The 14967-nt window shown below is 44.7% G+C and overlaps 1 protein-coding gene across 2 annotated transcripts in view; it reads left to right on the top strand.

The window, feature by feature from the left end:
- Window positions 1-821: 821 nt before the first annotated feature.
- The window catches only part of FEZ2 (fasciculation and elongation protein zeta 2), a 51528-nt gene continuing 37382 nt past the window's right edge, over window positions 822-14967 (top strand). The window contains exons 1-4 of one of the 2 annotated variants that reach the window (XM_050950323.1): window positions 822-1109; window positions 3248-3356; window positions 5429-5545; window positions 9969-10113. In XM_050950323.1, the coding sequence (XP_050806280.1) occupies window positions 880-1109; window positions 3248-3356; window positions 5429-5545; window positions 9969-10113 (601 nt within the window). In that variant the 5' untranslated portion in view covers window positions 822-879. The remainder of the gene's footprint in view (window positions 1110-3247; window positions 3357-5428; window positions 5546-9968; window positions 10114-14967) is intronic. The other variant, XM_050950324.1, reaches the window with a different exon arrangement.

Below are 14967 nucleotides of genomic sequence, written 5' to 3'. Positions count from 1 at the left end.
CACAGGGGCCTTTTTTTTGAAGTTATCCTCCTTTGTATTCTCCTGGTGATCTCAGGGTTTTGGCTACGGCGATCACGCTGCGCTGTGCACGGGCGGCACTGAAGTTCAGCTTGGTGATTTCTGAGCAATTCTCCAACCTGTCCCGGGGGGATGAATTCTAGCCCTGCCCGCCCATGAGCTATGCCCCCTCCCGCGGCGGTTCAGCTGCAAACCTTTTCAGCGCCCCCGCCCACCTGCATCCCAGGCCTGACTGCAAACACTGACGCGGGGCTGCCCGAAGTGCCCCCAGCCTGACTGGGCATGGGAACCACTGACCTCTGCCCGTCCAGCAGCGCCTCCCACGCCGCGGCCGAGTCCGCGCAGAGGCTGAACCTTGCTCAGGGCCAGCGCCGGCCGGAGAATGGTTGCAGAGGAAGCGGGCGCCGCCTAGAGGAGGCCGGGGCCAGGGTCACGTCCCGGGGGTAGGAGGCTCGCGGCGCGGGCCTGCTGGGGTTACCTGCCTGCCGCAGCTCGGTCAACGGCCCCGCCGGGGCTGCCAGCGCCTCGCGCTCTGCTCCGCGCCGCCGCCTCCTCACCGCCCGCCAGGGCAGGAGTCGGGCGGCTCCGCGCACGCGGGGCTCCGGGACTCCAACGCTCACTCGGGACGGGGGCGGGGCTGGCTCCTTTCCGCTCTCCCCCCGCTCCCAGGACCCCAGCGCCGGCCCTGGGCTATGCCAGCCGCGCAGCAGCCTCCGCCGTTTGCGGGCGGCTTCTTTGGGCGCCAAGGCCCCCAGCGGGCTCCTTCGGCCCGGGACCGGCCCCGCCCCGTCTCCGCTGCAGCGGGAGGAGCCCTGGGAGCGCGCTCCGCCGAGCGCGCAGCCCGGTGTCTCGGTAACGGCCATGGCGGCGGCCTTGCCGCGGGACCCCGGGGACTGGCAGGATTTCTCCGGCTTCCAGCCCCCCGCAGGGAGCAGCCCCGAGCCGGCCCGGGACGGGGACACTTGGGGGCCTGGAAACCTGAGGGAAAAGCTGCTCCTCTGCTTCAAGCCGCCCCCGCCTCGGGACGGCGGCAGCGAGAGCCGGGTCCCGCCGCGGCCCCTCAGCGAGCAGAGCGCCCTAGAAGAAGACGAGTGAGCGGGGGCGGGGCGCCGGGAGGGGGGTGAACGGCACGCGCGGGGGCCCCTGTTGGGGCCTGCGGCGCATGAAGGGTCCGTTGGGGGTGCGAAGGCCTGGGCTGGGGAGTCCTTTGAGGGGGCAAACGGGTTGGGGTGTCCCCCGGGGGGTGGGGCTAACGTAACGGGCGGGGTGGGGGTATCCCCCGGGGGGGAGGGGCTAAAGTAACGGGCGAGGCGGGTGTCCCCTTTCGGTGGGGTGGGGGTGTCCCCCCGGGGGGGGGCTAACGTAACGGGCGGGGCGGGTGTCCCTGTTCGGTGGGGTGGGGGTGTCCCCCGGGGGGAGGGGCTAATGTAACGGGCGGGGCGGGTGTCCCCTTTCGGTGGGGTGGGGGTGTCCCCCGGGGGGGAGGGGCTAAAGTAACGGGCGAGGCGGGTGTCCCCTTTCACTGGGGCGGGGGCGCCCGGCTGACAGGCCTGTGGCGCTGCTGGTCTGTGTGTGCTGGGCCTGTCCACGCTGTAGTCAGCAGACAGAGCCGCTGTGTGAGCACAGCGCCGCTTGGCTCTGAACTCAAGTTCACCCCTGAGGCGGCTCTGTGGGCGCTGGCTAACCAGGGCCGCTGCCAATAGCTGTCCTCATCTTTCATATGGCCGCTTAGAAAGCAACGTTAAAGGTCAACGTCCGAGTTTGTCAGCTCTCTGTGCTTTCTCCCTGGGGTTATAAACCCCGTGTGCGCTACTGTAGTAACCCGGCTCAGCCAAGGTGAGCTAGTGCCGCACCTTTTCCGCAGGATAAACAGACTGTCACTGCGCACCAGCAGGGCTTTCCTCCTAAGCTGGCAGCATTGAGCTAAAATGGTTTAACAGTGCCTCTTTGCCCATCAAGACAGGGTCCTAGTTTCATAATAGTCTGTGACAAAAAAGAACTAGATAAATTCATGGAGGATAGGTCTATGAATGGCTATTAGCAAGCATGGGCAGGGATGGTGTCCCTAGCCTCTGTTTGCTAGAAGCTGGCAATGGGCAAGGGGATGGATCAGTTGATGATTTTCTGTTCATTCCCTCTGGGGCATCTGGCACTGGCCACAGTTGGAAGACAGGATACTGGGCTAGATGGACCTTTGGTCTGTCCCGGTATGGCTGTTGTTATGACATGTATTGGACATTACCACAAATCCTGTGGAGAGTTTTCTTTTGATTTGATGGGCATCCAGCAGCCTGTTCAACTTCATCCCATGAGAGAGGAAGATCAGAGGGATCTGAAACATGACAATAAAAATCTCATAATGGGTATACACAATAACCAGTTTTAAATTTTTAAACATATATGGAGGGGTTTTAATTAGCAAAGTGACAGTTCTTCACCCAGATGTAACCCCACACAAAATTTGAAGTTAAGCTTTTTTTTTTAGTCATTTTTAGGTCTCTCTATATTTTTTTTAGATGGGGAGGGGAGGATTTTTTTTTTCTTTAACTCAGATGACTAAAGAAACTTCTCTGAAAAAGCCCAAATCTTCATCTTTGGCCTGAAACTAAGCATGGATAGTTCTAGACGCAAAGCAGTATTGCAAATGGATTTGTAACAAAGTTAACTTTTAACCTTTCTTTTTTAATCTTTCACTTCCATAAACATTAGAGACTTTCCTGACTAGTGCATTTTTATTTTTACTTGTACATTCCTTTGTAGTTGTGCAGTCTTCACTGAAATTAAGTGAAGTTTTGGCTTGGGAGTTGCTGCTCAGCACTTTCTAATTCCTGGTTTGAGACGCATGAGGCAAGGGAAATTAGAATAACACAGAAAAGAAGTAGGAAAGGGTACAGACCATTGTCTGGCTAACATTTCAACAAAGGGAAATTTACCCCCCAATTTTGTTACATGACCCATCAGGAAGCATGGCTCTTTTTCAGTTTTCTTTTTATTTCTCTGATGTGCAAGCATCAGCAAATGATTCACCTTTTTGCATTTCATGCGGATACATAAATAAAACCAAACTTTTGCAGCATTTATTTCTTTGACTGTAAAAACTTAAAAATATTTTTAATTGAATACTTCAGAGAATACCCAATTTGATACAGGTATTGAAAAAAGATATTCTGTTTTGGTTTTAATTTTGTTTCTGTTTCAGTATCAGTTTTTCTTTAATCTTTTTGTCCAGGATTTGGAATGCTTTGACTGATAATTACGGTAATGTAATGCCAGTTGACTGGAAGTCCTCCCACACCAGAGCTTTGCATATGCCAACACTGAATCTCTCAGAAAAAGGGGTAAGTTCTGACTGTAGCCAAAAACCTTTTGAGGCTTTTTCCTCTTGGTACAGAAACAACATAGGATGTAATTTTTATTAAAATACTTATTTGTGATCACTTCAAAATATTTTCCTTTTTAATGTGTTTGTATTGGCATTAGCAGCAGGGGTTGTCTTTTAACACTAACAGATCTGATGCATACATTTCTTCTCCTCGCTTTCAATAAAGTGTTATGATGTGGGTTCCTTCTAAACTGACTGACAGGTCAACAAATGGACCAATTTGCATAACAGAGGGGCAAGGGAAAGACAGTAATAAACTGTGGAAGTCTTCTTGTTCACTTAGTCTTGCCTCTTGTGTATTGAATGGTATCCGAAAACGTTGGGGGTGGGTATTCATTATGCGTTTTTCCAACCAAGGCCATATCCTGCAATCAGATAGATGCAGGCAAATCCCTGCATCTGTGTGGATCCAGTTGCAGGATCAGAGCCCAAATATACTTCCTTGCTCTACAAATACGTGAGACTGAAATATAGCAACACTTGCCCCTTCCTCCTAATGGAGAAAATAGGCACCACTAGCATTGCTTAGCCAAGAAGTGTCATTTTAATAATGTAATGAAGCATATTGTGAAAGTTTGGATATTCTTTTGCAGCCTAATAGCTAGGTGATTGAAAAAATAGAATTGATACCCCAATTTTCCAATGACAGTTGGTGAGGTATTTGGGAAGATTGTGTGTATATTTGCATCCAACCACAAGCATGATGAAATTTGCACTGAGCACCAGAAAGACTTTAATGAACACGTAGCACATGTTTTATACAGGAGGATACTCAATAGGCACTAAATGTGAAGATATTTTGGGAGGGATTTGACAGAATGCAGGTAGTTGACAGTCTCAGTGAAAATCTTGATCTAGTTAACAAAACTGGAATCGCACAATAGAAAATAAAAAACTGATTCAAGTGAGGCAATGGATTTTTCTTATTGTGTAGCCAGTATGATTAGTCCCAAATGCAAAGGTCATATAGTGAACCCAGGGTATGAAAAAGCAAGTAAATGAGACAGGGCAGCTAAAATCAGAATTTTGACAATTTTTAAGAGCTTACATTCCCATATAGCCAATTCAGCATTAGTCAAGTATATTCAGCACATTCAGATTGGTTTGTTTGGGTGAAATGTTTTAATAGACAAGGTGGTGAAAATGCAAATAATGTGGTAAAAGTATATCAGTATATAACGGCATAATGATAGGCCTAGCGTTATTAATCTGGGGACTTTATTTTTGTATCCCCCTGTTTAATTGTGGAATTGCAAGCTCTTATGAGAATGTGTGCCTTTTTGTTTGAGGAACAAATGCTTATGAAAGGAATCCCACAGTATGTGTGTGGTTTTCTTATTTAATAAAACATACAGAATTTTGTTCCAGAAAATAAAAAGTTTTGTTTTATGGCTGGAAAATCACAACCTTGAATTGTCTGCCCACCCTGGCTTCTAATTGTAACTTTATTATACGTGACTTAATTTATATTGTATATAAAGTAATGAAATGCACTGTTGATTCTTGCATATGTCAAAAATTCTGATGACTTTCACAGATGTAAATAGCAGTAATCTTACAAAGAATTCTATAAAATTACAGAAAATCTGATAAATATAAATCTGTTGCGTATCCTTTCACTGATGCATCTGTTTTGGTATCTTGCTTCTATTTGAAGGAGTACAGGGTCAACTACATGAGTCTGATGGACTGATTGGCTAGTCTACAAATGTTTGCATGGCATCGAGTGCGTGGTGTGTGTTTAAAGTAGTCTTTTTTCTTTTTTCTCCCCCTTTGGGAAAGTAAAGAACATGCTAATATTCTTTTCAAAACAAAAAGATGATAAATCAATAAAATACACTTCAACTACAGTTTCATTTTCACTTTTGTTGAGATGTATTAGGTTTTATGGTATAAGAATTATTTATATCTTTTAGATTCTTGATGATGAGCAAGAATCTAATGTTTTGATGTCAACAGTAATGGAACCAGACTTTCTTCTTATATTATAACTTTTTACCCTTTCACTTTTTCTGTGTGTGCTTTCAGTTAAATGAAAATTTGAACCTTGACCTATCAGATGATGAAGAGCTTCGAGAACAGCTGGATATGCATTCTATCATAGTTTCCTGCATCAGTGATGAACCACTGTTCACAGCAGAGCAGGTAAAGAAAAATATTCAACGAAAAGACAGTGTTCATCTTAGTTCTATGCCTTTTGTTCTTCCTAGTTAGTGGATGCTAAAGAGATTTGGAGACAAACTGATTGCTTTTGTTTATAGTTGCAGCAACAATGTCTATACAATGAACTGGGGGGGTAATTCCCCTGCTTATGTAGACATACTTGTGCTAGCTCTCAGCTAGCTAATGCGAGTATAAATCACTGTATAGCTGCTGTAACACAGGTAGTGGTAGTGGAGACACAGCTGAACCGTGCTGTGTACATACCCACCAGTTTCAGGTAGGTTTGTACTTAGTGCAGCTCAACCATACCTCCACCTGTGCTGTTCTAGCTATGCTTCTATTTATACACTCACTGACTCGATGAGAGCTAGCACAAGTATCTATACATAAGCAGAGAAATCACATTCTCACTTGCAGTGTAATTATAGCCAAAGAGATGCATTGGGTAATTTTTCATCTTTCAAATTGCCCTCTGCGTCAGCTTTGGGGTTTTCATATGGGTCTTTGAAATTCTCATACTTCAGTTTCCTGGCATGAGCCAGCAGGAGTCTGAAGGAAAATGATGTAGACAAAAATGCTCCTAAATTAAGGCTGACCATTGGATCTTCATAACTTACTGTAAAATACGACTTTTGAAAGCTGATAGATAACTAGGAAAATCTCGAAAAATTAGAGGTAAACGAATATGCGGGACCAGTTGTCATGTGGGAGAGTGCAACTCTGTCAATTATTGTCTTGGTACATCTAACTTCTGTCTATATTAAAGTAATCAGAGAAGGGAAACTGGTGAAGGTTAATAACAAGTAATAAGAAGCATGGATTTATAAAGAACAAAGGTTGGCAGAAAAACTTGATTGCTCTTTAAAATAAAACTACACATTTGGTAAATGAAGGGAATGAAGTTGATGTGGTACATTTAGATTTTAGTGGAGGGTTTGATATTTTCTGATAATCTCAAAAAATTAATCCAAACTGACTTGCTTAAAAACACTGCCATGTGGAGTAAAAACTAGATAAAAGTTAATGATAAACTGTAGTGATATTGAATTTGGGGCGATGTTGAGCAGGGCAATGCAGTGCCTTGTTGTAATATTTTCATTAATGATCTGGAATCATAAATAAAACAGCACATTAAATTCACCTGTGTTAGTAAACTGCAGAGGATTATCAATAGTCAGTACAGAGAAATATTACTTGTAAAAGGAACCAAAAGAGAAAAGAAACATGGGCCCAAAATAAAAACACCTCTGATATACAATTTGGAAAAAATAAATTATTACAGCTGGGGGAAATAGCATAAAATGCATATTCTCAATATGGTGGAGGGAAATGCGAGACCAGAAGGAACTATTGTGAGCATCTGATTTGAGCTCCTGTATAACACAAGTCATAGAACTTCCCCAAAATAATTCCTAGAGTGTAACTTTTTGAAGAACATCCAATCTTGATTTAAATGCTCAGTGATCCACAATGACGCTTAGTAAATTGTTCCAATAGTTAATTTCCCCTCACTGTCAAAAATATATTCCTAAATCCCAGTCTGAATTTATCTAGCTTCAACTTCCAGCCATTGGACTATTATACGTTTCACTGCTAGATTGAAGAGCCCATTCTCAAATATTTGTTGCCTATGTAGATACTTATCAACTGTCATAGTCACCCTTTAACCTTCTCTTTGTGAAGATAAATAGATTGAGCTATTTGAGTCTGTTGCTATAAGGTATGTTTTCTTATGCTTTAATCATTCTCATGACTCTTCTCTGAACCCCCTTTTTTTAATTGCTGTTTTCAATTTCCCTTTAAACCAGGTTGGTTTTATTTTAATCAGCCTGGCCGTCTTCCTCGATTGTGGCTTTGAGGGCATCTAGTAAGGGGTTCTTAAATTATACCCAGTTACAGTAACTCTTCACTTAATGTTGTAGTTATGTTCCTGAAAAATGCGACTTTAAGTGAAACAATGTTAAGCGAATCCAATGTCCCCATGAGAATTAATGTAAATGGGGGGGCGGGGTTAGGTTCCAGGGAAAAAAATTTTGACAGACAAAAGGCATTATATACATTTTAGACATTTTTAAACAAGCAGTTTAATACAACGCTGTGCATGTGCTGTGTGTTTACAAACATACTGTACATACAGTACTATAGTTGGGAGGTGCCCCTGCCTTACCCTACAAAGGCACAGCCCACTGGCACTGGAGATGAGGCAGGCAAGGAGAATGAAGGTGCTGTAGGCTAGGAGAAGCACATTGTGCAGCAGTGGCTGCTTTCCCTACTCTGCAAGCATCAGGGGTGGGGACGTGTCCCCCTTTACTTCCCACGCAGCATCCTCGCTCATCCCCCTTCCCTCCCCTCCCTTCTAAACTCCACAAGACAGCTGATTGCTGCTGGCAGGATGGAGGGGGAGCCTGCATGACGAGTCCTCACTCCTCCCCTCTCCCTCCTGCCCCTGAAGCATGGCAAGCCATCTGATTGCCACAGGCGGGTGGGATGGGGGGAGGGGAGAAGGTGCTGATCCGTGGGGTCTGCTGGCAGGCGGGAGGCACTTGAGGGAAGAGGGAGGGCATAGGGAGGCTCCCAGCTGTGGAGAAAGCAGGCAGCCAAACAACTAAGAGTGGAGCATTGCACAACTTTAAATGAGCGTGTTCCCTAATTGATCAGCAATGAAAGAACGTTAACCGGGGCTACTTAAAGTGAGGAGTTACTGTACCATTCACATTTCTTTGGTTAAATTCTTCCTCCCAGCTGATTTGGCTAATATTTTTTTTTCATTTATGTGAAAATTACCTTATAAAGGCACCAAGTATGTGCGTGTATATATAATAGTTACTGTTCTAGACTTTATTCTGCTTGCACGTTATAAAGGTGATCAAATCATGATCACTTGTTCCTAACCTACTATTAAATTTTAGTTCTGTGATCAGTTCTACTTTATCTGTTAGGACCAGGTCTAATGAAGAATTCACCTGTGTTAGGTGTGAGATTTTTTTTTTGTTTTTTGGTTAGAAAATTGTCATCTATAAAGTTTAGAAATTCTAATGATGTTTTAGTACTAGTAGCTTGAGACCTCCAGTATATGTCACTGAAATTGAAGTCTTCCATGATCACAGAGACTTATTTTCCCTGACCCATTGTAGATACGTGCAAAAGGAGACAGTGATCTTGTTCCTATTGTGATCTGGTGGACTGTAGTAGACATCAACTGATACTTAATCTTGTGCTTTATCTGTTAGGACATTGATCCATAAGCATTCAGATCATTTTTTTCCCAAGTTATCAGTTACTGGGAAACAATTAATGCCTTTTTGGGCGCAGATGGCCACTTCCGTGCCCCTCTTGCCCACTCAGTTCTTCTTAAATAGGTTATAACCATTGATTTTTAACATGCCAGTCATGTGAATCAACCCACCGGGTTTCAGTAATACAACTAGACCTTATTTATGCCTATAAGTCAGCAATTCCAGTTCCTCTTGTTTGTTACCCAGGCTCCTATCATTGATGTATAAGCAAATAAAGAATTTCTTCTCTTCATGAGACACATCTGGAAATTAGTAACACTGAAAGACGCCTAAATCAATTAAACATAAATGTGCAATATACAATATAAAAGTGATGTAGTGATTTAAAAAAAAATAAAAATGGATTTTGGTTTACAGAACTGGGAGGTTGTAGTTCCTTTTTTTGATAAGCCTGGTGTTACCACAACTGAAATTTTGCATTCAGTTTGGGGTGCCTCGTTAACAGGAATATATTAACAAACCGGGATGGCCAGAGAGAGCAATAAAAATGATTAAAGGGCTGTAGAAGGTAGTCTTATCTGGAAAGAATAAAGTAATTAAAATATACTGTAGTTTTGCTATGGATGACTAAGGGGAGAATACCCATCTACAAATATTTGAAGGATGTACATATCAAGGATTGAGAAAAAATATTTATCGGGATATAAAGTGGTTTAACTTGGAGGAATGCGATAAAATTAAGAAAATAAAACTTATACAAACTTGTCTTGCCAAATCGTCAGTGGTCTTGAAGCAGAGAGACAGAGGACTTTATATAAATACTTATATATGCATGACTGCACACTTTATTTCTTAGCCATTATGAGACAATATGTCTAGATTAATGAATAAACTTGTTGTGAAAAGACTAATTTGTGCAAATAGTCCTATTTTCTATTTTTAAAGGAATTTCCATTTATATTGATGTGCCTGATTCCCAGTCTCAACACTGGCTTTGCCTTGTTAGTACTACCTAATATGCATTTATTGGAAGAAAAATTATCTAGAAATAGAAAATTTAAAAAGTAAAAAAGTTGATGAGCTGTCAATAGAACATATGGAAATTATAAGTTGTTGCTAGTTACCGGTGATTCTCTCCCTAAGAGTATGTGTATGCATCTTTATTCAAGGTGATTGAAGAAATAGAGGAAATGATGCAGGAATCACCTGACCCAGAAGACGAAGAAACACCCACGCAGTCAGACCGGCTCTCCATACTTTCCCAGGAAATTCAAACACTCAAGAGATCCAGTACAAACAACAGTTATGAAGAGAGTAAGAGATACTCATTTAATATCTTGACTATATTTTTAACTTCTTGAAAATAGCTAATGGTTCAAACTGCCTTATACTTGATCTATAATCATTTCCATCTGTGAAATCCTCTGCCTTTGAAAATACAGTCAGAAAATCTTGAAAGGCAAAGTAAACTATAATATATATCTAATCTATATAGATAGATATCTATATATCTGAGAAACATAATCAATTTCAATAAACAAACATTATAAACTGCTAAGAATGTGTTTGCCTAGACTTGAATATAAAACCTGCACAGTATTTAAAACAAAGGCAGCTGTATTAAAGTTTGACATACTGTATTTGACTCCTTTTACAGGGTACATATTCTTTGTTAAACTATTAACATATTAAAAGTTAGGCAGGCTGATAGGTGTCTGACAGGTAGATGCACATTAAAGCTAAGGCTAGTGTGTACTGTATTCTTCGTTTAGAGAAATGAACTAAGGTTAATAGAAGTTGAAAGGTTTGCAGAAGATGAAGAAAAAGTTCTAGTTCCAAGGCCTTCTTTGGGCCAAAGATTGCCTTCTGGCTCAGAGAGAATCACTGCCTCTTGTCTGAGGCAGGTGCCTCTCTGAAGAGGCTGAGGAGCTGTTCTTAGTCATTGGCACTGATGAAGAGGTCTCATGAGATCAATCGGGACCACTCCAGGTCACAGGGCAACTCCTCTGCCTTCTACAGGAAAAGTGTGGACTGACACAGGACTGGTTCTGGCACACGGGATGGTGTGGGTACCTCTTGACTCTTCCGTGGTATTCAGCAGGAAGGGCAGAAACCCCGTGCTGTTGATACCAGTTCTGTTCTCCGTGAGTCTGTTGTGTCTGGTACCAATGAGGGCGATACCAGTACTGACTGTATCTGCTGTCTCAACGTACCAGGTTGTGGCGGACCCCCTCTGCCTTTCCATTTCATCTTCACTGCTGGTACGGAACTTTCCAAAGCTTGTGTCTTCAGCAACCCCTCCAAAGGACCACCCCACTGAATCGTGATGCCCCTTGGCACTGCCCCCAGACATTCTCCTCCCCACAGTGGGCATGGAACTGGTACCAGAATCAGTATGGGGACCTTCTTCAGCTCAGCAGCATTTGACACCACAGATGGTCCCATGGCAAATTTCACCACTCTCAACGTCAACGCACTCGTAGCTTCGATACCACTGTTTGTGTCAGGACCAATGGCTGCATCACTGGCAAGCTCAGTACCAATGGTACTGCCTTCATCGGGGCAATGGTTTCTGCCTTGTTCTGGGTGATGGATGAATCTGAACACTAGTTGGTTCACTTGGGCAGTGCTCCCTCCTGGTCGCCGAGATCGCAGGGCTCTTCTGATTCCAAGTCGGGCTAGTTGTCATCCTTCTCCATATCACCCAACAAGTGCTGAGGGCTGCCAACGGACCAGTATGGTTCCCAGGGTTGAATGTGCACCATGGCTGGGACAGAGGTCCTTGTTCCAGCCCCTATTGTCCGTAAATACGCTACCTGTATCAATGGGCTTCTTAGACTCAGTGGGACACTCCTCACTTGTGGAGATCCTGCTCTTTGTCCTGGTCAAAGCTGAAGTCGCCTGTTGGATCAACGGTGATGACTGCAGAACAGCCATGTACCTAGGCATTGATGGCCTTTCTCTCTGCAGGGCTACTGGAGTCCTCTCTTCCGGGCACTTTGCCCTGGAGCAAGAACCAGTTTTGGCTCAGTCGAGATACTTGTCACCAAATGATGGTGTGCTGCTTGTCTCATCCTCTCCTTCTATCCAACAGGACTTTAAGTTGTACCAAGACCTTTTACACCGCATAGCCACATCGCTTGGCATCCTGGTACAGTTTCTCCAAGAGAACACACACAAACTAATAGACATTCTACAGCCTGCCATCACTGGGAGAATAGCCCTCCTGACTGGAGAGCCCTGTGGAGTACACAGCCTTGGTACTGATGTTGGCTAATCTACTTCATTCCAATACAGGGATTTGAAGGGTTCTATTTCCATTGGGCCAGAACTCCTTAGTTGTAATGGCAATGAATGACAGGGCCAGGAAGGGGAGTTTCAAGTCTACCCCGAAGGACAGAGACTCCAAGCAGTTGGAATCTTTTGGGCAGAGATATCTATACTTCATTGTCCCTACAGATGAATATTGTGAATCAACAAGCTTTGCTGTCCAAGTATGATTTCTTCTATTGGTCAGCTGTGTCCAAAGTCAAGGACCAGTTTCCCAAAGCCTTGTTTGAGGAGTTTGGGGTGTTCGTTGCGGAAGGCTGCTTGGTGGCCAAAGTGTTCCTGCAGTCTGCCCTTGACATTGGAGACACCTCAGCTACGGTGATGGTCTCTAATTATGGGGGGGGTCTTCATGGTTACAAAACTCTGGGATCACTTTGGACGTCCAGCAAGCCATAGAGGACTTGCCTTAGGCTCAGTCTTCTTCTCACACAAGGCAGATGGTATTTAGCACTGGAATCCTTAAAAGAGTGAATCTTGAGGTCCTTGGGAGTGTACATGATGTCCATGCAAAGATGCCACTATGGGGCTTGCTAGCAGCAACAGTATCCCCTGCAGCATTCCTGTGTGCAGCCTTTCCTCCCTAGAAAGGAGGATAGATCCCACAAGAGGAGGCAGTCAGGCACAGGCTTCAGACACACACACACACACACTCCCCCAGAGCCTGGTAAGCGCCCATTTTGACTCCTTAGTCCAGAGCATCACTCCACCCTCTTCATCTTTCCTCCCGCACCCTCCAATTCCTTTAGGGACAGACTGGCCCATTTTAACAGTGCTTGGGACTCAATTACCTCTGACAGCTGAGTCCTAGATGCTGTTAAATCGAGCTATGCATTCCAGTTCCTCTCCATGCCCCTTTCACATCCCCCTTCCCATCCTTCTTCAGGGACCCCTCTCACGAGACATTGCTCATCAAGCAGGTCAGCTCTCTGCTGACGTTGGGAGTGGTGGAGGAAGTTCTGCCACAACACCAGAGCCAAGGCTTTTACTCTGGATATTTCCTGATACCAAAATCCAAGGGCTGGATGAGACCCATCCTCGACCTTCATGGCCTCAACAAGTTAATAAAATAGTGACCATGTAAAACCTCATCTATTGGCTATCCTCCCTGCACTGTCTCAGAATGATGTGTTCTTTGCTTTGGATCTCCAGGACATTTAATTTCATGTGCTGATTCTGCCAAGCCCCAGGAAGTTTCTTCATTCTGTGGTAGGAGACCACGACTTCCAGTATACGGTTCTCCCCTTCAGCCTCTCATCTGCCCCCCAAGTCTTCACCAAATGCATAGAATCGTAGGACTGGAAGAGACCCCAAGAGGTCATCAAGTCCAGTGCCCTGCACCCATGACTGACTAAGGATTATCTGGACCATCGCAGACAGGTGTTTCTCTAATCTGTTCTTAAAAATCTCCAATAACTGAGATTCCACGGCCTCTCTAGGCAATTTATTCCAGTGCTTAACTACTCTGATAGTTAGTAAGTTTTTCCTAATGTTCAACCTAAACTACCCTTGCTGCAGTTGAAACCCATTGCTTCTTGTCCTATCCTCAGATGTCAGCAAGAACAATTTACCTCCCTCTTCCTTTTAACAACGTTTTATGTACTTGATAATTGTTATCATGTCCTCCCTCCATCTTCTCTTCTCCAAACTAAACAACCCCAACTTTTTAAATGGCTTTGGGTCATGGCATTTCTCAGGAGGAAAGGAATTCACATCTTTCCGTAACTCAGGGATTGGTTGCTGAAGGGGCGGCTCAAGAGAGGAGGTTCTTGCCCATGTCAACACCACATTGTGTTTGCTTGACCATCTGGGACTCATTGTAAACACTGGAAAGTTAACTTTGGCTCCCACTCAAAAAATCAAGTTCCTTGGAGCCCTGTTAGATTCCATGAGGACGAGACAATTCCTGCCAGCTGACTGCTTCTAGGCAATTCACAGCTCTGCCTCAGACTGCAAACTCCGCTCTCCACGACAGTCCAAGTGTGTCTTAGCCTGTGGGGGCACATGTTCCCTAGTATGTAGGGGGTCCAGTTTGCCAGGCTTCACCTTCAACCTCTTCAGATGTGGCTCAGGACAGTGTACCACCCTGCCCTGTATTCTCTAGACAGATTAGTTTGCCTTCCCCCACTAGTCCTAGACTCCTTACACTGGTGAATGTTCCCATGCAATGTGTGCCAAGGGAGCCCTTTTGCTCGGCCCTCTCCAACAAAGTCAGTGGTTACTGACGCTTCCCTTCTCGGTGGGGTGGGGGAGACACTTGGACTTGCTGAGGGTGCAGGATCTAGGATCAGAACAGAAATCCTTACTCCATAGCAACATGCTGGAGCTCCGGGTCATTCACTGCACAGGTCATGCCTTCCAGGACTGTATCAGGCACTCAGTAGTTCACCTATGCACAGACAATGTCACTGCAACATACTATGTGAACAACCAGTGGGGGTGCACATTCCAGGTTACTCTGCCTAGAAGTGATCAACTGTCTGAATATGTGGACTCTCTACTCAGACCCTATGCCACCAGCACTCCCAGCTATCTCCGTGACACTACTGATTTCCTGAGGAAACTACAATGCATTGGCAACCTTCCAGAAAACACCATCCTAGCCACCATGGATGTAGAGGCTCTCTACACAAACATTCCACACACAGATGGAATACAAGCTGTCAGGAACAGTATCCCTGATGATGCCACAGCACAACTGGCTGCTGAGCTCTGTGCCTTTATCCTCTCACACAACTATTTCAAATTTGATGACAATATATATCTCCAGATCAGTGCCACCGCTATGGGCACCCGCATAGCCCCCAATATGCCAATATTTTTATGGTCAACCTGGAACAA

Source organism: Gopherus flavomarginatus, chromosome 4 (assembly GCF_025201925.1).
Source record: "Gopherus flavomarginatus isolate rGopFla2 chromosome 4, rGopFla2.mat.asm, whole genome shotgun sequence".
NCBI lineage: Eukaryota > Metazoa > Chordata > Testudines > Testudinidae > Gopherus > Gopherus flavomarginatus.
Note: the sequence above shows the minus strand (reverse complement) of the source record. Positions and strands in the feature narration are given on the sequence as shown.